The 27,451-nt window shown below is 36.6% G+C and overlaps 2 protein-coding genes across 5 annotated transcripts in view; one reads left to right on the plus strand and one right to left on the minus strand.

The window, feature by feature from the left end:
* IRAK4 (interleukin 1 receptor associated kinase 4) overlaps positions 1-4,996 on the plus strand; it is a 28,490-nt gene extending 23,494 nt beyond the window's left edge. For all 4 annotated transcript variants that reach the window (XM_014836298.3, XM_044755557.2, XM_014836299.3 and 1 more), the window contains exons 11-12: positions 843-1,001; positions 1,131-4,996. In XM_014836298.3, coding sequence (XP_014691784.1) covers positions 843-1,001; positions 1,131-1,166 — 195 coding nt within the window. In that variant the 3' untranslated portion in view covers positions 1,167-4,996. The remainder of the gene's footprint in view (positions 1-842; positions 1,002-1,130) is intronic.
* Positions 4,997-12,418: 7,422 nt separating this feature from the next.
* Positions 12,419-25,938, minus strand: TWF1 (twinfilin actin binding protein 1). The gene is made up of 9 exons (XM_014836293.3): positions 25,792-25,938; positions 24,055-24,132; positions 21,746-21,924; positions 20,515-20,610; positions 19,202-19,306; positions 17,407-17,532; positions 16,995-17,145; positions 16,695-16,816; positions 12,419-15,172 (listed from the first exon to the last, which is right to left on the minus strand). Exons 1-9 carry the CDS (start codon positions 25,916-25,918, stop codon positions 15,002-15,004), a joined length of 1,155 nt encoding a protein of 384 aa, XP_014691779.3. The 5' UTR covers positions 25,919-25,938; the 3' UTR covers positions 12,419-15,001.
* Between the last annotated feature and the right edge of the window lie 1,513 nt (positions 25,939-27,451).

Genomic DNA, 27,451 nt, shown 5'->3' on the forward strand with positions numbered 1-27,451 from the left:
GGTATTGCAGGGCCACGTTCCCCCTAGGAGGCTCTGGGGAGAATCTGTCCTTGCCTCTTCCAGCTTCTTGGTGGCTGTTGACTTGTGGCCACATCACTCCAGTCTCTCCTCCAGGTCACATTGTCTTCTCCTCTGTATCTGTTTTCTTCTCTTTCTTTCTCTTATACAGACACTTGTCGTTGGATTTGGGGCCCACCTGGGTAATCCTGGATGATCTTTTCTCAAAATACTTAATTACACCTGCAAAGAACTTTTTCCCCAAATAAGTCACATTCACAGGTTCTGGGGATTTGGACATGGCTGTATCTTTTGGGGGCCATTGCTCAACTCGCTACACCATCCTAGTCCTACGCTACTCTCCCTATTCATTAGTTTTCATCATGGCCCTGTCCCCTTTTTCCTCCTTTCTCTTTCTCTTTGATTCAACAGTGTGAATACCCATAGAGAAGTTTGCTTGTGCAGGGAGGGGGAGTCTGGGTCCAGAAGTTGGAATTGCATTATCAGAAGCACAAGCACAAGCACAAGAAGCAGAGGACCCTGTGCTGGCAGCCTAGTAAATGCTGCTAATGGGAACATGGGAGCAATTTGCTCAGTAATATAAAGCAAAAATTAGAAAGCAAATGGCTGAAAGTGTCTAGAAGGTATATACGTATGTATGTAGGTATGTCTGTATGTGTAAATAAATAGAGTTTCTCCTGTATGTCTTCAATTCTTAGTAAAGTTATAAAAGTAGAAAGTAAAATGAATACGTTATTATGAAGTAGATTAAATAATTAAAATTTATATTCTGATTCCTTTCAATTATCTTTGAAGCTCTGAAAGTTTTAACATTCATTTTAAAGCTAGATATTAAAGACGAAATTGAAGATGAAGAAAAGACAATTGAAGATTATATTGATAAGAAGATGAATGACATTGATTCCACTTCTGTTGAAACTATGTACTCTGTTGCTAGTCAGTGTCTGCATGAAAAGAAAAATAAGAGACCAGACATTAAGAAGGTATTAATTTTTTTAAATTATTTTAAAAAGGAAGGGTGTGGGGTTCATCATTTTTTTTCTAAGTGTACATTTCAAACCAACTGTTTAATGTGGTTCTTTTTGTTTTTTCTGTCTTTTTCTTTATAAAAGGTTCAACAGCTGCTGCAAGAAATGACAACTTCCTAAAATTTGACTGGAATAGACTCTTGGCTTTTAATATACAGCTATCTAACCATTTTTTAAACTTAATTTTTTTTTTTTTTTAAAGATTGGCATCTGAGCTAACAACTGTTGCCAATCTTCTTTTTTATTTTTTTTCCTGCTTTTTTCTCCCCAAATCTCCCTGGTACATAATTGTATATTTTAGTTGTGGCTCCTTCTAGTTGTGGCTTGTGGGACACCACCTCAACATGGCCTAATGAGCGGTGCCATGTCCTCGCCCAAGATCCAAACCGGCGAAACCCTGGGCCGCCAAAGCGGAGTGTGCGAACTTAACCACTGGGCCACGGGGCTGGCCCCCTAAACTAAATTTTTTTTAAACATTCTTCTTTGCCTTTAGCAAGCCAGCAAGGTTGTGTAGAACCCCCAACATATAGAACAAACAAAAGTAGGGCCTCTGTGTCAACGCTTAGCCCTCCTTCTGAGTCACCCTCAGTTCTTTCAGTAGTCCCTGAGACATCTCCTTGGAACCTCACCAAATGCAGTTTGAAAACTACAGGAAAAAAGAGCACTGGACTATATGTGAAAAGACCCTGGGCTGAAGCCCAACTCCACTACTAATTTACTCTAAAGCTTTGGGTGATCTCTTAGCTACTTTGAGGCTTGGTTTTTCTACCTGTAACATTAGACTGATATCTCCTATGCCTCTCTGACAGGTAGTCCTGAAAATCAGATAATGTATAATATGTACCAGCATTTTGTCACTTGTAAAGTGACATAAAATTTAAAGTTTATATAGATGATTATAAAATCCTATAGTCCTACGGTATAAATCCTATAGGTATATAGGTAAAATCCTATATACCTATATAGTCCTATAAAATTATAGCCGTATGTGTATAGGGTCATGTTCACAGTGTGCTACTGAAGCAATCCTTTACCACAAACCAAATGCCCTGATGATACTCCCCTGATGATATGGCCATGATTAGACTATGTTATATGGCAAGGTTCAAGAAATTTTGCAGATGCAGTTAAGGTCCCTAATCAGCTGGCTTTGAGTATCAACAGGGAGACAGTGCTAGCTGGGCCTGACCTAATAAGGTGAGCTCTCACAAGAAGTCTGAGAGATTCTCCTGTGGGCCTTGAAGAAGTTAGCTACCATGTTGAAAGAGGGCCACATCGGCTAAGACCTAAGGGTGGCCTCTAGGAGATGAGAGCTACTTTCCAGCTGTCAGCCAGCGAGAGAAGCCAGGACCTCTGTTGTACAACCACAAGAAACTGAATTCTTCTAACAACCTGGATTAGCTTGGAAGAGTACTTCAAACTTCAGATGACACTGTAACCCTAGCTGACACCTAAATTTCGGCCTCCTGAGACCCTCAGTATCAAACGTAGCTGACCTGTGCCTGGACTTGTAACATACAGAACTGTGAGATAATAAATGAGTTGGAAGAAGCCACTAAGTTTGTGGTAATTGATTTTGCAGCAATAGAAGACAAATACAGATATTCCCGTGAGGATTCTCCCGTGGTGATAGCCCATCATGTTCACCGGTGCTGCCCACTCTCAAGGGGTGGATGGGGATTCTACAGCGTGTGTACATCAAGGGGTTGCAGTGTACTGATTTTCGCTGGATTTCTCAATTTCCCTCAGTCCCTACTTTTCTGTTGTTTGTTTTACTGCAGAGAATTGGAGACCCCTGGATAGTAGCGGTGAATTGATTTTTTTTTTAACGATTTTTAACTATTTCTCCTAAGTTTAAAATCTCAATTGGTTTATATTATTTGAAAATTCATTCTACAGCTTTGGGTCAGTGGGAGAAAGTAATTTACATAAGCATGAAAACTGGTTGATAGAAAAACTAGTACGTATAGAAGAAACACCAATGTCTGCAATCATGCACTCATTCAATAACCTTATGTCATTAGTTCTGTCATTAACACACCCAGAACAGGAGTGTGTACAGTGAATTGATGATCATCCTCTGTACTGTATTGTTTAGACCTTCCTAAATGCCTCCCCAGGAAACAAAGATAGCATACCCTTCAAATCACCGTTATAAACTAAGTAGTTAAGCAGAAAGAAACATTTCCCAGTTGAAACTAAAATTTTTTGATTCTAAGTGTCTCTCAACTTAATATAGTCTATGAGGAATAAGCAGGTAGTAGGAACAATTAGTCAATGTTTTGCTTTACTTTTCTGACATATGATTAAGAGAAATTTAAGACTTTCTAAGGCATTTATTGTTCTGTCTACTTTTTGGTTCTGTAGTCATATAAAATGGCCATAGATCTCAGCTATCCATAGTCTTTCCTTTTTTCTCTCTTTCAAAATAAGCATATATTTTATTTTTTTCAGCTTTATTGAGATAATTGACAAGTAAAAGTTGTATATATTTAAGGTGTACAACATGATGTTTTGATATACGTGTACATTGTGAAATGATTACCACAATCAAGCTAATTAACACATTCATTACCTCACATAGTTACCTTTTTTGTTTCTATGGTGTAGTGAGAACAATTATGATTTACTCTCTTAGCAGATTTCACGTATGCAATACAGTGGTATTAACTGCAGTCACCATGCTGTACATTAGATCCCCAGAACTTACTCATCTTGTAACTGAAAGTTTACACCCTTTGACCAACCTCTTCCTATACTCCTTTAAAGTTTGTGCTTTTCCGCTACTAGAATGGGCACAAATAGGAATGGCTCTTTAGTCATTCAAATTCTAGTCTCAAAAATAGTCAATATGGAGGCAACAGCAATGAATCTCCAAAATTAATGCTAAGATTTCATTCCTCTTATACTCTCACCTATAACAGTAATTATTAAATGAATTTAACAAATATTTATTGATTGTTTTCTATGGTCTAGACACTTATAAAAGCAATGGGAATATAATAATGAAAAATATAGACAAAGTCCTTGTTCTCCAAGGGCTTGTTCTCAGGACAAAGTCTCTGTTTAGATGGAGGTGATAATATACAAGTAAATAAGTAAGATGATTTCAGGTAGTGAGAAGTGTTAAGGAAACATTAAAACTATGTATTGTGATAGAGATTCTCTTGGCTAAGAAGCTTTGATGACACCCAAGCTCAAAAAAAAGGCTGCCAGTGTATAGTCTCAGGAATCACTAGAATGTACTATCACTTAGAAAAAAGAAAATAGAAATCCTAAACTGAATCAAGTTTTATTGTGTGTTAGGCTGTGTTATCAAAGGGCTTAGGTCAGCATGGAGCCAAGAATAAGACTTTGTCACAAAGTTTCTATTACTATCCTGAGAAAAGGAGTGTTGTGTTCCAGATTATGTCAGATATTTTACTCTACAGGCTATTTCTGCATTGGGGAGTTTGAGGACATTTCTTAAGGTCATCTAATTTGTTTGCCTTGCAGTAACTCCATGCTTCTCTCACAGCCTTTTGTTTTCATTTTGATTTCTTGCCTGGATTTGCCTTTGGGAAGATAATGTACAATGACAAAGATCATTACAACCTACATAACAGTTTCTGTTGCAGAGCATCTTTTTAAGATTAGTAAAATCACATTCTGGCTTATACCTAAGTCTTTTGAAAGTTTAGGTAGCATGAACTAATTCTTCAGAGACTGATCATCTCAGGCTGTCCTGCAATGCTGAAATCCAAACCCTAGACTCTGAGTGACCCTTTCTCCCGCTGTAGCCATTCTAATAGCCAGATGGTGTCTCCACCTCTTTTAAGAATTAAAATGTAACTAATGCCATGGTGGTTATCATTTTGCAATATATAAGTGTATCAAATCAGCGCATTGTACACCTTATATTTACACAATGTTATATGTCAATTATATCTCAATAAAGCTGGAAAAAATTTAAAAAAATAGAGGACTATGTCTTTAGCCCCTCTTCGCCTTTATAAAATGTCTCAATAATGACAGAACTTTTAATATAAAGAGATGCATATCTCCATCATATATTTTAGAGGAACACTAGCATCCTTCTTTATAGTGATAACAGAGTTTGACTATCATAAGATAGTGAGTAGCCTTAAAAATATGTTGAAATCTTGACCAATAGCTGTTAAAACAAAACAAAAAACAAAAAACAAAAACCCTCAATATCACTTCCATTAATGGCATGCTTTGGTCAGATATTCCTAAGTCAATTCATAAATTAGTGGAGGCAATGTGTTATAGCTTACTCTTAAAAATATTCGGAAGCCCTGCCATACCAAGATTTTTCTTTGGCCAAGAAAAGTCAATAATAACACCTGCCCTTAAATATTCAGGTCGGGAAAATGGCAAGGGAGCTCTGAAAATTCGCCTCTCTATAAAAACAATGAAAAAACTGGCAGAAATTGTCAGAATTGACTTTTCCAGAACTGGAAACTAACCAAAGGCTTGCAGCAACCCAGGGAGTATTTATTCAAGAAAAACGCCTGAGTCTCTATAGGAACAAGCTTTGTGGCATTTTAACTTCTAGTCCCATCCCCAGCTCAGCGGTAGCCTTGAAAAATAACATCCCACATCCTTGATACCAGAGGGAGCAGAACAGAGCTGGAGCTCTTTCAAAGCCTCGTTCTGAGAGAATTGTAATTATTTGACTGTCTGGTGGTTCCCTGGAAGACCCCATTCAAAAGCTTATCTTCATTTGATCTGAATAAAGTTCACCTAGTGCTAAAAGCCCCTCTGTGGAATCGTTTGTGAAAAACATTTACTGGCAAATGTTTTAATCACGGCTGCCTGAGGTGATGAATAACAGTTGGGACAAACGGTAGGCTAACCAAAAACCTGAAAAGGAAAAGTTGAGGAGTAAGATGTCCATTATGACTTTGAAAATCTCCAACATATTCCTGGGAACCTAGAAAGCCATGCACAAGCGTAAGGCCATGCACATGCTTCAAAAAGACCCAGAAGGCCCTAAGCTTTCACCTCTGGCTGACCTTGAGGCTCTGTGCAAGCAAGACATAAAGATTAAGGTGAGCCTAAACTGCCTCATTGAGTGTGGAAGATGTGTCTCAACATGCAGACGGAGACCCTGGCAAAGACTGGGAGATTTATTGGTTCCAGATGTTTAAGGAGAGCTCTGCCCATTCATTAGCTGCTGACTAAGCTAACTGAGTAGAGACTTCAGTGGCCACACGTCACCAAAAATGCAGGCTTTACAGAACTGGTTCATTAAAGTCACTAAATAAACAACCAGCAAAACAATTAGCAACAACAACAAACCTTGGGGAGGAGGCAGAGTCTGATTTCCAGAGTTGCCACATTGTATTATTTAAAATACCCAGTTTTCAATAAAAAAAATACTAGACATACGAAGAAATAGCAAAGTATGGCCAATATCAAGGGGAAAAAAGTCAATAGAAACCGTACCTGAGGAAGCCCAGTTGAACCTACTAGACAAAGACTTTAAATCAGCTATTTAAAATATGTTCAAAGAACTAAAGGAAATCATGTCTCAAGAATTAAAGGAGAGTATGAGAACAATGTCTTACCAAATAGAAAATATTAATAAAAACAGAGAAATTATAAAAAGAAATCCTGAAGTAGAAAATACAATAACTGGAATAAAAAATTCACTAGAGGGACTCGCCAGCAGATTTGAGTAGGCAACAGACTAAAACAAAAACAAAAACAAAAACAAAACTTGAAGATAAATGAGGAATAGAAAGAAAAAGAGAATGAAAAGAAATGAGCAAATCCTCAGAGACCTATGGGACCCTTTCAAGCTTACCAATATGCATATAATGGGAGACCCAGAAGGAAAGGCAAAAAAGTGCTAGAAAGAATATTTGAAGAAATAATGGTCAAAACCTTCCCAAATTTGATAAAAAACATTAATACACACATCCAAGAAAGTAACAACTGCAAGTAGAATAAATTTAAAGAGATCCACACCTAAACCCATCATAATCAAAGACAGAGAATCTTGAAAGCAGCAACGAAGAAGTGACTCAGTAGGTATAAGAGATCCTCAATAAGATTAGTAGCTGATTTTTCATCAGAAACCATGGCAGCCAAAGGCAATGGAATGATATATTCAAAGTGCTGAAAGAAAAAGAATGCCAACCAATAATTGTAACAAACTTATTCTTCAAAAAAGAAGAAGAAAGGGGTCAGCCCAGTGGCAGAGTGGTTAAGTTCACACACTCTGCTTTGGTGGCCCACGTTCGCAGGTTCAGATCGTGCATGTGGACCTAGCACCACTCATCAAGTCAGGCTGTGGCGGCTTCCCACATAAAATAGAGGAAGATTGGCACAGATGTTAGCTCAGCAATAATCTTCCTCAAGCAAATAGAGGAAGATTGGCAACAGATGTTAGCTCAGGGCCAATCTTCCTCACACACACAGAAAAAAGGAGAAAATACTACATTAACAGACAAACAAAAGTTGAGAGAATTTGTGACCAGAAAATGTGTCCTATGACAGAAGAGGGACTTTTTCAGGCTGGAATGAAGGACACTAGAGAGTAACTCAAATCCATGAAATACTTAGAAATGAATGAAAAAAACAATAAAACTTATGCAGCAAAAGCAGTGCCCAAAGTAGAGACCAAAATCTCCCCTAAAATTCTAGCAAAGTGAATGCAGCAACATATAAAAAGGATTAGACACCAAAATAAATTTATCTCAGGAATGCAAGGTTGGTTCAACACACAAAAATTAGTAACTATAATACATCATTTTAATAGAATGAAAGACAAAATCCACATGATCCTATCAATAGATTCAGAGAAAGCATTTCACAAAATTCAGTACTCTTTCATGATAAAATCACAAAAATAGAAGTTTAACTTCCTCAACCTGAGAAAGGACATCTACCAAAAAAGCAGAGTTAACATCAGATAGAATAGCCAAAATTATCTTTAAAAAAAGAACAAAGTTGGAGGACTCACACTTCCCAATTACAAAGCTACAGTAATCAAGACAGTGTGGTACTGGCATAAGAATGTACATATGGATCAATGCATGCCATTGAGAGTCCAGAAGTAAACTTTCACATATATAGTCAACTGATTTGCCAAGACCATTCAATGGAGGAAATAATAGTCTTTCAATAGATGGTACTTGGACAACTGGATATCTACACGCAAAAGAATGAAGGATGGCTATAATAATAAATAAGGAAATGGAAAATAACCAGTGTTAGTGAAGATGTGGGGAAATTGGAACCCTTGTACATTTCTGATGGGGATGGAAATAGTGCAGCCACTGTGGAAAACATTTTGGTAGTTCTGCAAAGAGTTAAACATAGAATTACCGTATGACACAGCAATTCCACTCCTGGGTATATATCCAAAAGAACTGAAAACAGGTGAACAAATACATGTACAAACCTCTTCATAGCTTCTTCCAGAACTGGTGAATGCTCCCAGGGAAACTGTAGTCCCTAGATGCTGGGTTCATCTCTGTATTTCTATCTTCTCCCAGATCTTGGTTCTTTATTTCTTTACTACCTTCTGAACACTGATGCCTTAGAGCAGAATTTTTCCCTAGTTTTCTCAGGGGAAGGTTTGATGTGAATTACTTGATCTGCTCTTAGGGAAAGCAGAAGTCACCTGGTTTCATTTTTAATTTGAATAAAATTCCATCCCCTCTTTCTTGAAGCTTTCTTTTTCCTTGGCATCCTGGTTTTCCTCCTGCCTCTCTGACTGTTCTGCAGTTTCTTTTGAATGCTTCTCTGCCCCTCTACTCTGCTAATATTGATGATTCTATCTTGGGTACTCTTCCCTTCTTTCTGGACCTATCTATCTTGTCTAATTATGGAGTTTCAAATATTGTTCATATGCAAATGACTAGATTTTTCTAGTTCTCATCTTTAGCCAACTGCCCTGAAACATGCTTTTCCTCCAACCAATATGCACCCCTTGGAATTTCTTGAACATGACATGAGTATCTGCGTATTTATGCATACTGTCCATCCTTCTGTTCTTCTGCTTGGAATGCCCTTACCTCCCTTGTCCACAGGGCACTCATGTCAGTTAAGATTCAGTGCAAGTATCCATGCAACAAAGTCTTTTCTGACTCCCCAGGTAGAAACAGGTACCTCTCCTCTGTGTTCCCATGGTATTCCAATAATAAGAATAATTAATAATAATAATGTTATGTATGTTAATTTATAAACTTAATTTTTAAAAGTTATATGTTACACTGTTTTTATTAAAGAATTATGAGCATTGTTCAAAGTTCTTTCCCTTTATTAACTTATTTAATCCTCATAACAATTCTATGAATTTGGTAATATTATTTATCTACATTTTACAGTGAAGAATTGAAGTGAAGTAACTTGCCCAAGATTGTGCAGCTAATAAATTGCAGAGCTGGGATTTTAACTCAGGCATCTGGCATCAGTCTGTAACCTTTACCACTATGCTCTGTCTATGTCATCATATTAATCATATTCACCTTCTCTGTCATTTGTGGAGAGCTAACTGTCGTGCCAAGCATTATGTTAAGCCCATGATCTCCTTTAATAAATAACGGTATAATGTAGGTTTTATTCTTCTCCTTATTGAGGAAATTGATGCCCAAAAGGTTAAGTAACTTCTTCCTCATGTTCATTGTGATAGATCACAATTCTCCACTCTTCCCTATATCCATGCCCTTTGCAATATGATTTTGTAATTATTCCTATCACGAGGTAAGGTCTATTTGCTCAATCCTTATATCCAGAATGGACTTGTAACTTGTTTTGATCAATAGAATGCAGCAAAATGATGTTTGAGTTCCAAGCCTGAGCCTCAAGAGCCCTTGTGCACCACTCTCTCTCGGAACTCTGCCACTGCCATGAGAACAAGCCCAGACTAACATGCTGCTGCTGAGAGACCATGCAGAGCAGAGGGACAAGTCATCTCAGATGAAGTCATCCTAAACCAGCCAACCTGCCGGCTGACCACAGATGTATGAGAGAAGTCAGCCAACTGTAGACTTGTGAAAAATGATTGCTGTTGTTTTAAACAACTACATTTTGGGGCAGTTTGTTATGCATTAGTATGGTAGCAATACACAACTGATTCAGTCATACAGCCAGTAGGTGGCAGCATCACACATACGCAGACTCACATAAAGTGACTGGCGTTGTCGTATCATAGAGTTTGGTAATAAAAAAGAAATTAATTAACCCCTGCTCATGGCTTGCCTCTTCTTGTTAAGCCTCGACTTCTATAAGAAACTACAGCCTGCTGAATCCTAGCAAGTGCAGCTGGTGGTGGATCAGCACTGACAGTTGAGTAGAGGCTAGTCTCGGTCTTTCCAAAGCAGAGTCAGCTGAATGAGGATCCCCACTGGAAGACACCTGCCGCTCAGGAATGACTCAGGCCTGGAGTCTTTGATAGTAGAAACCATGGTCTTCAGAGGGCAAGAGGTTCTGTCAGTGCTAGTGGTTTGCTCTGGCCAGAAATAGTGACAGAGACCAGAGCCTGTGTGTAGCACCTACCACAGCTGGGATGTGTTCCTTTCCCCACTGTTCTTCGAGGAAAGGTACAACCTCTCATTCTTTTATTCATTCAACAAAAAAAAGTATCCACTATGTCTTAGACACTGTTCTAGGTGCTGAGGATGGAACAGTGAATAAAACTAAGTCCCTTCCCCCGACTGAGCTTGTATTTTAGTGGAGGAAACAGATAATATATGCAGATATATAATTCCTAAGTGCTGGGAGGAAAAATGAAGCAGGATTAAGGTGAAAGAGGGACTAGGAGTACAATCAGATTGGGAGGTCAGGGAAGACCTCTTTAAGGAGGTGACACTTGAGCAGAGACCTGCACTAAGGGAGGAAGACATGCAGATATTGGATTGGTGATCAGCACGGGGAAGAGCACGCCCAGTGTTCTGAAGTAGCAACGCGCTTGATCCTTTAGAGGTACACCTAGCAGCTGAGTGGGAGCAGACTGATCAACGGAGGTGGAGCGAACCACGGGCCAAGGCATGCAGAAGCTGGTGGGCTACGGGACTAGATTTTATTCTATGTTACCACAATCATAACCACTACATACCAGTACACACTAACACTTACGAAGTTTGTTGACTGATGGGAGGGAAAAAAACCTCTCAATTTATATCATTTAAGGCAAATTATACCCAGTCATGGCTACTCATGATTTGTGGAACTATGTGATTCCTGGGCCCACCTATTGTATCAAAATCTCTGGATATGAAGCCCCAGAAATCAGTACCTTTTAAAAAAAGAAACTCTCAATCTTATGATGGTGACATATGCAAAGAAAATGTGTGAAAGAGTATATAACAAACTACAACACATACCCCAGGCACTTATTTGAGTCGAAATGCCTTAGAAAACAACTTTTTAAAATACTGTTTTTAAAATCAGCCCTCTTAAGGACAATTCTCTGTCTTTTGTAAAGCTGTTACCAAAGACATCCATTTTGAAATAGAGCCCTAATAAAAAGGATCAATTTGATTCTGGAAGAGAATATAGGCAGTACACTCTTTGACATCAGTTTCAAAAGAATCTTTTCGGACACTATAACTCCTCAGTTGAGGGAAACAATAGAAAGAATAAACAAATGGGACTTCATCAGACTAAAGAGCTTCTTCAAGGCAAGGGAAAACAGGATTGAAACAAAAAAACAGCTCACTAATTGGGAAAAAATATTTACAAGCCACTTATCCGACAAAGGGTTAATCTCCATAATATACAAAGAACTCACACTGCTTAACAACAAAAAAACAAACAACCCGATCAAAAAATGGGCAGAGGACATGAACAGACATTTCTCAACAGAAGATATGAATATGGCCAATAGACACATGAAAAGATGTTCATCATCGCTAATCATCAGGGAAATGCAAATCAAAACTACACTAAGATATCACCTTACACCCGTTAGATTGGCAAAAACATCCAAAACCAAGAGCGACAAATGTTGGAGAGGTTGTGGAGAAAAAGGAACCCTCATACACTGTTGGTGGGAATGCAAACTGGTACAGCCACTACGGAAAACAGTATGGAGATTTCTCAAAAAGTTAAAAATAGAAATACCCTATGACCCAGCCATCCCATTACTGGCTATCTATCCTAAGAACCTGAAATCAGAAATCCCAAGAGTCCCTTGCACCCCTATGTTCATCGCAGCATTATTTACAATAGCCAAGATGTGGAACCAACCTACATGCCCAGAAACTGATGATTGGATAAAGAAGATGTGGTATATATACACAATGGAATACTACTCAGCCATAAAAAGACAAAATTGGCCCATTCACAGCAACGTGGATGGACCTCGAGGGTATTATGTTAAGCGAAATAAGCCAGTCAGAGAAAGACGAACTCTATATGACTCCACTCATAGGTGGAAGTTAGTATATTGATAAGGAGATCTGATCGGTGGTTACCAGGGAAAAGGGGGGGTGGGGGGAGGGCACAAAGGGGGAAGTGGTGTACCCACAACATGACTAACAAAAATGCACAACTGAAATCTCACAAGGTTGTAATCTATCATAACATTAATAAAAAAAAAAAACATAACCAAACTGTACAGCTCTACAAAAATTAAAAAAAAAAAAAAGGATCAATTTGATACTGAATTGCAAACCGGAGTGTACTCAGTATTTGTTGGATGAATGAGTAGCAAGTCTCTTAAGAGTTTAGTGTCAAGTACGTTGGTCACTCTATTGTACTGGGGTGCTGCTGTCTCAGTAGAAACTGTGTAACTCACAGCATTTTCATTATTCCTGCAGCAGGGGGAAAGTTCTCATCTAAATTAGGCACTATAATGACACAACTTACCTAGGTCTCAAGTTATTTAAAATCCTTTTTGATTCAGACAGATTAACAAATGAATAGATGAGGAGATTTCTAACCTATCACCAGGTATTGTATTATGCAGAATTATCCAAACATTAAAAAAAAAGTTATACTAGAAAACCAACTAGTACACAATTTAAAGAGAAAAAAATTTTATTGTGATATAAAATGCACTTATAAAATGTCCACAGAAGGCATGTAATTCTTCACTGCTATATAAATTTATTGGGAATACTTTATTCACCTTCTATTATGATGATGCCACCTAAAACATACTGTAAACGATGAGTTATACTCTATAACAAATCCATCACTGATTTTCAGCAATCACTGATTTAATAATTAGTTTAAGACTATATAATCACATCTACATTCTGGAATGTCCATTTACTTTCATGTAGTGTAGAATTTAGAGTATAATTGCACATGGATGGTACAGAAAAACATTCACTGCTAAATTATTTTATACCTTCATGGCAAATTAACATTCTTGCTGACTGAGAATAACAGCTTCAGCCATGGTCTGCAACACAGCTCCAGGATTCTCAACGCAGTATTCGTTGTGTTTACACGTGTAACCATGGAAACTAAAGTGTATCTTTAGTAAACAAGTGCAACATTAGTGTTGATTATTTTGCATGTTTAAATATTATAGTCTGATTATTTGTAAACAAAACCACACAAATACTCTCAATTCTAGGGAAAAAATCTGTCAACTCATAATTATTCTAAAATTTTCACTTGAACACACATTGAATTTCTGAAAGGTGCATATATTACCTTAGATAATAAGGTACAAAAATGAGTGTTTCATATTTCATACTATGAAATGTGCATTTCTCATATTTGTTTTATGCAGCATAAAGTTTAGATCAAGAAATTCTAAATCATAGATCCCTACAGTTCATTAAGAAAACTCCTCAAAGTTATGGCTCTTGCAGCAGGTTGAACAGATTGAACATGATGAAGTGTTCTAGCTCCCTCTATTTTCAAGTATCAAAGAAAAATGAGGCTCAAAATCTCTGTAGGTTGTAAGTGAAAATGCAAAGCCTTAGAAAACAGTTAAATGAGTTTTGAAATCAAATATAAATTGAAACAAGATTCTTAAGTGTTTAACTGTATTAGGCTGATAACTACTAGGACTTCAAAACAATTTCATTAAATCTGAATATTTGGTCAAAGTGATAAAGAACACAATTTGCCTATAAATATATGGTTTTGGAGGGAAATCAATCTTGGTATTTAAAACTTTTTCAACACTGTTGACTTTCGTTTTGTTTGCTTTTGAATTAAATATTAATTTAATATTCAATCTGAACATAAATACTTGGCCTCACATTACTTATAATGAAATGACTTACTTTTGAAATGGAAGTATTTTAAAGCACTATAAAGAGAATTTACTAAAGCTGTTTAAACATGTCTTTCAACATCATCAGAAATCCTGCAGCATAGAAATACCTGGTACCCTTAAGGTTTCAGAGTGAACTGATCTTCTGAAATTTTAATGCCATTTAAAAAACCAAAAAGTCAAATAGAAAAGACTGCTGCAATAAAGCACTGTCTCTAAAAGTATATGATCCCACAGCCTGAGAGTTAGCACTGCTCCTCAGAGTAAGCAACTTTCCACCTTTTCCTAGGCACAAAGTTGTCAGCTTAGAAAATAATCTAACCTGGTCCTCACCATATTCGTTAAGTAGTATGAACATTTTCAGTTAAGGTCTTTCTCTCTCCCTTAAAGAAAAACATTTGATGTCTCACTAAAAAGTAATAAGAAGTGTATCTTACTTTGAGACACTACACTTTCTGGAATTGGCCCAACTATATAAAATTTTAAGAATTATGTGAAAGTGTGGAATCATCACACTTCTATGAAAACAGTGTGACAAAATTAAACATCATTATGTTGAACCCTTTTCTAGCTTTAACTCAAAAATAGAAATCATGAGTTTTCTATAACATTAGTTTTAAAAACACACAGAAGTGAAAAGTGCTATTTTCAAAAAGTATAATTTTTTCCCAACTATATATCAACATGGAATGATTTCAGTTCTCCTGTACTAAAAGCTGACTTTTAAAAAACTAGTATTGTCATACTTAATATAATGATTTTAATCAGTAGTGGCTTCAGTTTCAGCTGGACCCCTAATTAGTCTTCGAATTCCTCTTTTCCCTGCAGGACCTTTTGGTTTTGCAAAACTTTGCTTATGTGCATGCTGCTTGGGATGGACTTCTTCATAAAGGAAGTCTGCAGTCAACTCGTCCCCATTGTCTATCTCGATCTGTGAGAGATGAAATTAGTGAAGTGTGATGCAATATGAAAAAGCACAGCATTCAAAAGCTAATACAAGCAACAAGCCAGTTTTCACACGTGAATGCTCACAAATAAATACCTAATACCCACTCCAGCAAGAGGGAATCAAGGACCATATGCATATAGTTTCACTTTCATCTTTTCTGAGGAGGAGGAGAGAGCCAAATGAGATGCTTGAGTATATAATCAGCTATAATCACTTTCCATTTGGTTCCCTCTTTCTTCTCCAACTTAACTAATGTTTAAAAGTAGACGCCACTACTATATTCTCAGGTTGTTCTGCTTTGGTACATTATATATAGACAAGAAACATTACCCATGACCCCTTCAATACTTGGGTCACTTGAAATCACTCGGGGAGGGTTGTAAAAATCAAACAAGATAATAAAACAAAGAATATGTGACAAAGACTATATGTGGCCTGGCAAACCCTAAAATATTTACTATCTAGTCCTCTTGTAGAAAACATCAGCCAGCCCCTGCTATAGAAGGTGATACTTAAGAACTTAAAAAGTTTGAAGGGTTCACAGTACCTAAAACACTGGAAGTTTGTAAGGACCTGTGTTGTTTGTTTTTTTTTAAAGATTTTATTTTTCCTTTTTCTCCCCAAAGCCCCCCAGTACACGGTTGTGTATTTTTAGTTGTGGGTCCAGTTGTAGCATGTGGGATGCCGTCTCAGCACGGCCCGATGAGCGGTGCCATGTCCGCATCCAGGATTCAAACCAGCGAAACCCTGGGTTGCTGAAGCGGAGCACGCAAAATCAACCACTTGGCCATGAAGCTGGCCCCAGGATCTGTGTTTTAAGAGTCGGAGGGCTCAAGAAAAACCATATCCTTCTCCAGGCCTCATATGCATGTAAAATAAATTTAAGAAAAGTGGTAACTTAGCTCCCCAAATTCACATGTTTATACCTGTTTCCCCTTTTCCAACAGCTGACACGATTCTCAACCACTCCATGATTCGGTTATAAATGGAGATTATAGTTCCTTTTTAATAGTCTTGAGACAATCATAAGCATGTAGCTCTAGCAGCACTGTCCAACAGAACTTTCTGCAGCATGGAAATGTTCCCTAAATTCTGCACTGTCCAACAGCAGCCACTAGCTACATGTGGCTAATGAGCACTTGAAATGTGACTAATGTGATTAAGGAATTGAATTTTAAATTTTATTTAATTTTAATTTATATTTAAATTTAAAGAGCCACATGTAGCTTGTGGCTACATATTAAAAAATACAGATCCATAGGGAGACTACGTTCAAGATAAGTCATCCCCAGGCACTTAGAGTAGAAGAGATCCTAAGGATTTATGAGAACAAGGAAAAAAAACTTTTCATTTATAAATCGCAATATAGCATGAACTACATGGAAAAGACAACAGAAATCTAGCAAAATGAAAAATTCAAAATAAATAGGTAGGTATCAGATAAATACATTAATAAGATAAATTAGATAAAATAAATTAGATAAATAAATAGGTAGGTAATTACCTTTCTAATGACATCCATTTGTAGTTGTCTTTCTACAATTTCTAGCAGAGGGCTCTTGCAGCTAGAATACAGCATCCGTTCTCTTATACTGCATGTGTATCCAGGCATTGAATAAATAAAAACTGTTAAGTTAAAATAATAATAAATACAATTAGCATTTCAATTAAAGCAAATACAAGCCTCATAAAACTATAATTAAGCCCTCCAGGCAAGAAGTAATGAATATAGAATAAAGAATATAATGCTGAAATAGCAATAAGCAAAGTGAAAGTAACATGTTAAAAATAATGTACCACATACCTATGGACTCCAAATAGTCTCCTTCATGGTTATGTTTATACAGAAAGAAATGGTAACGTGCTGAATCCTTGGGAATTCTCTTTGGCAAATCTTTTAGTTCCGTATTTGCTGTATTGGCCAAAATTATAATTTCATTTTTTATATCTATTTCCTGTCAATAAGAAACAAAATACACTAATTAAAAGATACCCAGAAATTTAAAATTTATAACAAAAAACTAAGAGATAAGTGGAAATTTATAGAGGATTGACTTTTTCACAATGAATATATACTGTTTTTGAAGTTTAAAAAAAAAAGAATAAAAAATAATAAAGAAAATTTAAAAATTTAAAATTCTTTAAAAATAAACATTATACAAGCCATAAGCTACTAAAAAGAACAGCTGTTTCAGAATAATGATGGCGTCTCTTACCAATTGCACATAGTTGAGCTGTCTGTGTTTCAATTTCTCCAAAGCCTGAAAAGCTTCTCGAGAAATAGGAAATGCTACTCCTTGTAGTGTTTGATGCTTGGTGTCCACACTCACGTCAGTTTGTACCTAAGTATGACAGATTTAATTCGCTGATCAAGTTTTAGCATTTAGCAGCGTCAGATGGCAAAGATAAGAAAACTCAACCTCTATAAAATGAGTGTCATTCCACCTTTGCCCATTTTAACAATTAAAATTAAAACTTAAAACAGTACGAACTTAAAAAGCAAATAATTTTTCACATTTGCTCACATTCTGCTAGCACTTTGTCAACATGCAGAGTGCGTGACACATCTTTATGAAAATGCTGGGAGTGAACATCTGAGTGAATGTGCAGCATTAGTGGGGCTTTGGGGATTTTGTCTGTTTGTTTGGTTTGGCACAACTGCACCAAGCTACATAAGCTCTTTCAAGTGTTTTCAGGTTACACCTTTAATCACAAAACTAAATTTACTTAATAAAATTTATGAACAGTGTAATATCTATACAATATGTATAGAACTTTACTTGTTCTGTTAGACATAAAATGCAACATAAACATCATGCACTGAACTGAAAGAAATACAAACAGTATACAAAGACACAACACAGCTCAACAAATTATACTACTGCAGAAGTTCCAGACTTAGAGTTTTCATTACTAACAACATGGGTGTGCATGTACTAGAGGAAGAGAAGAGTACTTCAAGAAAGCTTTCAATGAACATTTAAGACTTTTATACTCGATAAATGACAGCTAGTATAGGGTCTCATTTGCAGTGTTGCAACAGAAAGTCAAATAGAAATTTTACTTTTAAAAAAATGAATGGAGATTCTACAGCATAAATGATATTGGAATAATGAAAACATCATAGAACATATGCAAATGCATACCCCAATATGATCCTCTGGGTTCTGATTGCAAGGAATAAAACAAACTATCAAATTCGTAAAAAAAAAAAAATCACATAAAAATCTCTACTCAAATAACTTGAGTTAAAATAATATAAAGATAGATCCTTGCTATCAGGTTAATATTAATTAATATTCAATCACTTTCCAGACTGATAACTATTAGTCTGTTTCTCAGACTAATGAATAGTGGTTTCTGCTACTTGTTTTCTATAAAATCCCAGTAGAAATATAGTAGCTATTCTAACTTGTAACTAGAATGGCTGCAGTAAACACGTTAAAAATATGATAAACTATAATATGGATGAAATTTACTGACTCTAATATGCTAAACATCTCCCATATATAAATGCACATACTCATCCATGTAGTGTTCACAGAAGTCAATTTATAGAGCTTCTAGAAAGCCTAAACATCCTATAGCACCTCTATTTCATTATGTTTAGTCATCACTATTCTCTGAAATAATAAAACAAACCTGCTTCAGGCAACCTCATTAGACACAATATTCTGTGCACTAAATGGGTAACACATACCTTCCCCATTTATTTAGTATTCAAAGTACAAAGTTAGAAACAGAGTTTTACTTCCAACAGGAAGATTTACTATTCTGTCACATATATTATAAAGACAGGAGAAAGCCATTTATGAAATTGACATGAAGTTTAATATTCCTTTTTAACTTTTTTTCCTGAAAAGACATTGAGCACATAGTGTCGTCTCTAAATTAAACAGAGTAAATATAAGCCACCTAACTATTTATTCTCTAGTTACCTCTATACCTATTAATTAAAAATATATTTTCAAACACTTAAAATCTTGCAAGAGTTTCAAAGTTGTAATTTACCTCATTAATTTTAATCTGTCGTAATTCTTCCTCAGCTGCAGTCAATGGGGCAGGAGAAGACTGTGACAGCAAATATTTTTTATATCCATGTAATGACACATCTTCCTATAAGCACAGAAATGGACTATTATGAGTTATTTTTTAGAAGTAAAACCTCAGTGAGGTTACTTTAGGGAAACAAAATTATTTATTTAACAGAAAAGAAAATATCAACTGAAAATAAATAGTAGCAAGAACGTTACTATTTCTTCTCATTTTTTTTTAAATCCTCTATTCTATAGGTTTCAGAAATTTTTAAGGGGAGTATCTACTCTTCATTTCCTCAAGTTTTATAATTACTAAATCTTTTGTATGAGTGCGGTGGTCGTGATGCCAGCTACATGATGAACCTGGTCATGCTTCAGTCTGTAGGACAATTATAATTAACATTCTGGGGAAGCCTGCCTTATAATTATTCAATAATCAACATATTCAGATTACGAACTCTGTATTATAATTCACATAATTTCTCTATAATTATTCATAGAAAATGATTATTGTTCTTATTTAAAAGAAAAAAAATTCCAGAAAAAAAATTTCATCCACATTTTGTGGTTTGGAAGACTGAGACACCAGGCCAGCTCACAATGAAAGCGGAAGAAGCAAGGCACTCCAGCTAGGCCTGTGCTCCATGCACTAGCTTGTATTACCTTCTGAAACAGAATCAAAGCGCTAAACAACACCTGGTCAAAAACTGTATTTTGATCTTAATTTGTGTGTTTATGTACAAATACATGTATTTACCATATAAATTTTATAACAAAGTAAATTCTTAATCATAATTTAACTAAATTTATTAATTAATCAACGAATTATCCCAATTACTTATCAATAAACTGCTGCCTCTATCTTCTGGTTTAAGTAATACAGTCACTGCTTCCACAACATGGATATCTGTGTCCAAAACATCTAAAACCTACTCTCTCTTTCAAGTAGTCTGTCATTTTTCTGAGCCTGTTTCCCCATCCTTAAAATGCAAAGGTTGAACTAGATGAGGGGTTGAACTACATCATCTCCAAGGTATATCTTAGTTTTTGAAATCTGTATTCTAGTTTTTGAGGTCTAATCAAGGAGATTCAAACATATTTTAAAAGGATAAGTATAATGTTTTAGTTAACTTGTATATCACACAAAATTCAACAATATTTTCTCTCTTATTCTTATGTTTACAGATTCGCCAATCTGAATTCACATCAATTCCCCATTACCTAGGAGTTCTTCAATCATTTTAACTGCAACATATAGAATCCACATAAAAGTGTTAAGTTTGGTACCTTTACTGTTCCAAATAGTTCATCTTTAATGTGGCCACCTCCAAACTCCTTTTTCAGAGTTGCTCTTGTTGCTGCATACAACATTTTTTGACGAACCTAATAAGTTGTGAAAGTTTACTCATTTTTATAGATGAAAACTATCATTCTAAAAGATAGCATTTTCTGAAAGTATTAAAATCTTCAAGCACATTACAATACAATAAACTGTGATCAAGCTGAAGTCATTGTAAAATGCTAAAATATGTGTATACAAATAACCATAATAACAGGAGCATCTAAAATATCAATAGCTATTAAGGTAATTTCAATTTATAAGTCATATTTTTTCAAAAAGTGAAAAAAATCTAAATTAAAAAACTTACTCATTTTTCAAATTATAAAATGAGTTCAAGAATTAAAAAACTACATAAAATACTACTTTATAATATGAAGAGGAAACATCACTGAAATGAAGTAACCTCGATACTGAAATTTTACTTAAATCAAATGTACATCAGATATTACTAATTACGTTGTTTAAGTATCAAATATTCACGGCACACTGATGGCATATACCACTCTATGAAGGACAGAAAGACGAAGGAATTATATATTGCTATTAAAGAGTCTACTAGCACCTACAGAAAACTACTAAAGATAACTGCCAACCAATAGAAATCACTTCATAATCCTACATGGTCAAATCAGTATTTCTTTCAGACAGGATATAGGGAATTAAAGAGGGATGACTTTTGAGAATGATATCTAGATAACTTTAATAAGAAACAAGAGGATTAACCTTTAAAATATTGGCCAGTATCCATATATTAATTTTGTCGTTTGTTTTATTTAGTCAGTCTACTAACTTTCCTAACTTGTTTGTGTATATGCCCATCATTTGAATGGTAGCTATTAATACTTAATACGATGTTCAATTAGTCATCAGAATTATTACAATTACTACTCTCAAAGTCATTAGCTTTATTCTTCAGAGGTCCATAGAGTCATTTATAATTGCCACAAACTTTTAAATTAAAAAATCAGTAATAACTCTACTGATTTCAAGAGCAAGACTTCTGAATCCAAGCACATTACTTCTGATTACAAATTATCAATCCAAGAGTTTTTTCCCCATAATTATTCCCTTCTATGAGAAGTAACTATTGCTTCTAAACATTCTCTTGGTCTAGGAATATTTCAGAAGAAATTTTCTAGCATTTAACGTTAAACAAGTTACAAAAAAATGACTTACATGAGAATGATCTGGAGACCACGCAATGAATATCCATTCATATCCCTGGGCATTCTGAGAATCTAACCTGAATAATATATAGCACGGTTGTTTGTCCTCCAGCAGGGGTAAAACAAAGGAATCATAATCCTCATCCCAGGAATCTGAAGGCTGACTACATGATCCAATCACAAGTTCCTCTACGAAGAACAAGTTTTAAAAGATACATGAAAGGGTTGAAATATCAAATGGTAGAGTAATAAAGAATAGAAGAAAAAATTAATATACAGTTATTTCCTAATGGTAGAGTAATAAAGAATAGAAGAAAAAATTAATATACAGTTATTTCCTAATTACCATCATTCACACAAAAGGTTGAAAGCAAAAAGTTGCAACATAGAAAATAATTATGATATAAAGCAGTATTAAAAATAGATACAAAGATTTTATGACTAGCATGGTTAAAATGTTACATACATAAAAACAGGAGAAAGGAACATATAAACATGATCACAGTTGAAATGGATGGCTGAAGAATGGGTGATTATATTCTGTTTTCCAAAATGTTCATCCTATAAATTATCAACAAAATATATTTAAATAACCGTACTACTACTCAAAGGTAGAATTTCTGAAATTAACATTGAATTGTATAGTAAGAAATATTAAATAAAACCAGGTTTACTTCCTATTTGACCATAAGGCCACAAATTTTAAAATTTGCCCAGAAGCATAAACTGGTCCAGGTACTTTGAGGCGCTATTTGGCAGTCAAGTAAAATTGTGAAGTACTCTGCATAAAGTCTCTTGCATATATACATATATATACACACACACACACACACACACAGACACACACAAAGGTGTTCACTGCAGCACTATACAGTAACAGGGGAAACTGAAAATAGTCTAAATTTTCATTAATAAGAGAACGGCATATACTATGTGGCATAGTCATATGATAAAATTCTATTCATATTTTAAAAGACAGTGAGTTCTCTATCAAAACTAATTACAAAAATAATGTTTACAGAAAAAGGAAAGATGCCGAATAAGATATCAGTTTACGTGTACTTAAAAACTCAAAACAACACTATATGCTACTTAGGGATACATACAAAAAATAGATTGCACAAATATAAAAACTAACATAACTTCCTCAGGCGAAGGAGGTTCGGAAGTGAAATTGTTTAAAGGGGATGCTCTTATATCACAAAAACATTAAATTTAAAAAAAGACTTGAAGCAGATGTGATAAAATGTTAGCAGTTATTAATTTAAGGGGAGATGGACATACTTGTTATATTATTTACTCTTTCCAATATCCTTATTTAAAAAATTTTCTCAAAACAAAAATAAACTAAAACCAGAAAATAATGATTTAAGGACTGGTGTCATTTTCCTTCTGTAGAGATGCTAATTAGATAAACTAACTTTTCATTTAGTTTCTTAACTAGTCGGGAAGTGATGGCATTTAAAATTTTAGCTCAATATTTCTAAAATATGCTGTTTTACGATATATGTTTATTCCTGTTAAAGTGTGGTAATATAGGTAGAACAACTGCATATTTTTCTAACTATTCTGGTATTCTTAATTATATCAGTAGAAAATGGAAAGCAAATTAGATTTACTTCCAGTTTACAAAAGAACAAGTAATCTTTGCAAAGCCAAGTATTTCAAGGTATTTAAAAAATTAGGCCAATGGAATATTTTAACATTCATTTGTGATCAAGTAGTTATAATACTAATTGTTCAAATTCAGATCTGCCCAAATGAAAAGACTCTGCCACCTAACCAGTTTCCTTGCTTACAGAATTATTTTGAAAGGATCAATTTAGTTTGTTACATTCTCAGAACTTTCCTAAAACAAGAAAGGGGAATCATTTCTGCAGCATAGATTTGCAATCGAGTGGAGAAAATGGGAGAGTTGAAATCCTTTGTTTCAACTTCAAAGCTAACTTTACTGAAGAACAATTCACAAGTAACTATTTTTTTGGATAATCACCTGTTTACTGATTTCCATTCCAGAGATGGAAGCACTGACATTAGAAATGGATTGTGGTGCAGAAACTGAGCCACAAAAAAATGAAAGAGGAAGATGTCACATGAAAAACAGCATCTTTCTGTTTCCTTGTTAGCTACAGAATTCAGAAGGCAAACAAGGGCCCACGCGACACGCTCAAAATGTTTGGGAGCCAAGTTACCTAAAGGCAAGCTTTGAACTTGCTTCACATTACTTAATAGTTCAAATCACTAACAACAACTTAGAAGATTAAAAATATAACACCCAATAATCCAAGGACAAACAATATTTTAATATGTTTAACTAACCATTTTCAATAGATATTTTCAGAAGTCTGTATTTTCCATTTCTTGCTCTGGCAAAAATATCTTTAACATCTTCACTTGCTGTGGAAAGAGATTAAAAAAAAAAACCTATTTTTTATACTTATGTATTAATACTTTCTAATGCTACTTAAATGAGGAAAAAATGACCTGTAACAGAGAAAAAAATCTTGAGTATGTAGCATCCTCTTATCAGTAACTTAAATTATAAAACTTAAAGGTATAACGTTGTATGCAGCTAAGAAATACAAATAATAATATATTTTAAAACTATATTAATACTAATTCTAACCTGTTTTAGCAAGATAATTCCATAGCAGAAGTAACACGGGAGTGAATAAAGTTATTCAAACCCAATAATGAACAAATTACAATTCTGAAAAACACCTTTACTGCTTGTTTGAAAAACTCTGAAAATCTGCTTTCATTCTCTTCTAGTCCGATTTCAAGCTTATGGTAAACAAAGACAGCTTCATTAAATCATTTTCTACATTTTCTCATTAAAAACAACAATAAATAGATATCCTATCCTGATTAAAGAAAAAGTCAATAAAATGCATGCAATCTTATACTTCTGGTTATATTTTTCCAATTTGTATTTCTCGAAAAGCCGAAGTAAGTTCACTGAGCAAATATACATTTAATAACCCAAACTTGTGTTCCGATTAAAGCTTCAAATTTCGTTCTTGGGTTGCATACTGACAGCAAGAACCACTATTTAAGTAGTGCCTGCTATAAGGCTCAAGCTTGAAAGTCAGTACTTAACATATTTAAATACCAAAACCAACGCGGACAAATAAAACAATGCTTATAGATTTGAGACTACTTGGCTTCTGTTTGTGTGTGCAGGGGGCGGTGTGGGGTGCTGTCAAGGACCCTTAAGAACAAAACACAATTAAGTGCTCATCTGGGGAAAAGATTCGTTGTCTATGAACAGGAAGAGCTTGGGTTTACATTAGAACTCGTTAAGTGATCACGAGTAACCCCGGGATATACTATTTGATTCTGATGAGGTGAGCACTTCCAGACTGTTCATTTTCAAACCGGGAAATAATGGAGGTCAGATATAACTGCACATTAAACTGGCAGCTTGGGGTGATTAAATGCAGCCACACAGATCAGACTTTTCAGTTCCCTGGGGAGTCCCTAAGAAAAAGATCAAAACACCCCATACTCAGGATTTCTCAGAACACAGTTCATCTTCCCATTTTGGAAGGAAATGCGGAAGAGTTTGGGAAGTACCCTTGCTAGAATTTTTTTTTAATCCTATCAACTTTGTTTTTATAATCAAAATCCTCTAACAGTCTCCTTTGGACCGTGAAAAGGAAACTTTGCCTGTCTCTCGACAGCAAAAGGAGCCCCAGTCGCCTCTACGGCTCCAGGTCCTCCCTACGGGCTGAAAATGGGCAAAGTCGGGCTCAGGTCGGGGACTGGGGAAGGCACGCCCCCTTCACCACCGCCGCCTCGCAAACCGAGTTCCTTCGCTCCTGCGAATTTCGGGTCCGTCTGCAACGTGGCGGCGGCCGGGCCGGGCTGGGAGGGACGCGGGCCGAGAGCACCCGGGACACGGGAGCGCGGAAAGGCGCCAAGGCCCGGCTCGCCCCGCGAGACCGCCTCCCCGCGCTCCCGGCCCGACTCCGGCCCTGCCCGACCCGCAGCCGGCCCGGCCCGGCTGGGCCTTCCGGGAGCCCCTTCCCCACGGGCCGCGCCGGGCGCCGTTACCTTGGATGCCGGTCTGGTGGGACATGGCGGCGGCCGCGGGCTCCCGGCTCCGGCGCTGAGTGCGGCGAGCGGCCCCGGCCGGCGGCTCCAGGAAGTGGCGGCTCCCTTGCCGGCCCCGGCGCGTCATCAGCCTGCGACCCGGGGCCGCCCCGCCCCACTCAGGGCCAGGGCGTCCACGTGCGACCGCGGTGCGCCGGCGCTGCCCCTGCGCCCTGCACGCCGCCGGCTGCACCTACACGCCTCCGGCCTCGCCTCCGGCTCTTGGCGGGGGTCCCGCCAGCAGCCCTGGTCGCCGGTCTTCCCGCTCCACCGTAGTGAAACGCCACAGAGCCAGCAGAATGCCTCTGCCCTCGGTGTCTGCCCGCCGGCGACCCTGCGACGCCGTCATTTGCTGGCTCAGCGAAAGGATGCTCAAAAATGGAAATGACCATTTTACGAAATACATTTTCAGCTTAAAAAGGATGTGCGCAATATCCTTCTTGCTTAACTCTTCCTGCAATCTATGTAGTTTAACGTAAAGTGTCACTCCCTGTCCTATTTTTAAAAACGAGAGTTCACATATAGGCGGCTCCCATCAAATTTTCCCAAGCTCTTAAATTAAGCTTGATACTGAACCTCTTAATCTCAAATTCGCGTGCCTGATGTCCAGCAAGCCAAACACTGAGACATTGGTGCACGGAGATGGATTAAGGCCCCATTCTAGTTGGCCTAAACGAAAAGGGAGCATGGGTTACTCAAATGCGACATCGCCAGAGCAAAAAGCCGGGGGGGGGGGGGGGGGGGGGGGGTTATAGAGCTAAGGGGCTGGGCAGGAGGAGCTTGTGAGAAACAAAGGGGTCACTTGGGATAAGCCTTTGGACAATACACAACAGCTACTCGGGTCTGGCCACGGTCATCGCAAGCTCCCTGAAGGCATTCTCTTTCTTCTGCAGAACAAACTTAAAAATCCTCAAGACTAAGTCACCCCTCAAAGTGAACCAGAAAACAGCAAATTGACAAGATTCATAACAAGGCCAAAAGGCAATCATGTTCTTATTGAATATCTACAGTATCCGTTGAGTACCGGCTTCAAGTTCATCGCAGGCTGTTACTTTGTTTTGTTTTGGTTGGGCGCTTTTAGAAACCAAGTTTTCCCTTCTCTTCATTCCAAAAAGAGAGCCACAGAGTGAGAAGATAAGCTGACTTGAGTACTCCTCCCTGGTCAGTTCCACCATTGCGAACTGTAATACTGCTGTGCTTTACATTGGCTGTTTATTCTTTAATCAAATAATTATTCATGATTCACTTGGATAAGTTTGTGAGGTAACAGCAGACATTATTGAAAATTCTTTTCCACTTTTTGCTTTTATGAATATATGCTTGCCTTTCTAAGGATAATTTTAGTAGTTATTTTTGTACTATTTTTCTACCGCTCCTGGGTTATGGTTTCCTAGGTAGGAGGCTGGGTCTTTTGTTTCTAGGGCCTTGAATTGACAAATATACAAAATTACAATCTGTTTATCAGCCAATACTTTGTTCAGGCCAATAATATAAGGGCGAGTTAACAAAATCACTCTTCAAATGCAATGTATTTTTAATTAGTTATTAGCCAGCAGGCCTGCAATTGTTTTTCTTTATACAGATCATAGCAAACATGGTTGCTATGTTCTGTTCCTTGTTA

The sequence above is a fragment of the Equus asinus genome, chromosome 22 (genome assembly GCF_041296235.1).
Source record: "Equus asinus isolate D_3611 breed Donkey chromosome 22, EquAss-T2T_v2, whole genome shotgun sequence".
Taxonomy (NCBI): Eukaryota; Metazoa; Chordata; class Mammalia; order Perissodactyla; family Equidae; genus Equus; species Equus asinus.

What these genes read in the sequence shown, in the direction of transcription:
- TWF1 (XM_014836293.3), bottom strand. Translation starts at nt 25,918, where the DNA reads ATGACGCGCCGGGGCCGGCAAGGGAGCCGCCACTTCCTGGAGCCGCCG. An exon ending in GGTCTCCAGATCATTCTCAT is followed by an intron (nt 20,611 to 21,745) that starts GTAAGTCATTTT and finishes ACAACTTATTAG; the next exon opens with GTTCGTCAAAAAATGTTGTA. An exon ending in GACAGATTAAAATTAATGAG is followed by an intron (nt 17,533 to 19,201) that starts GTAAATTACAAC and finishes TGTCATACTTAG; the next exon opens with GTACAAACTGACGTGAGTGT.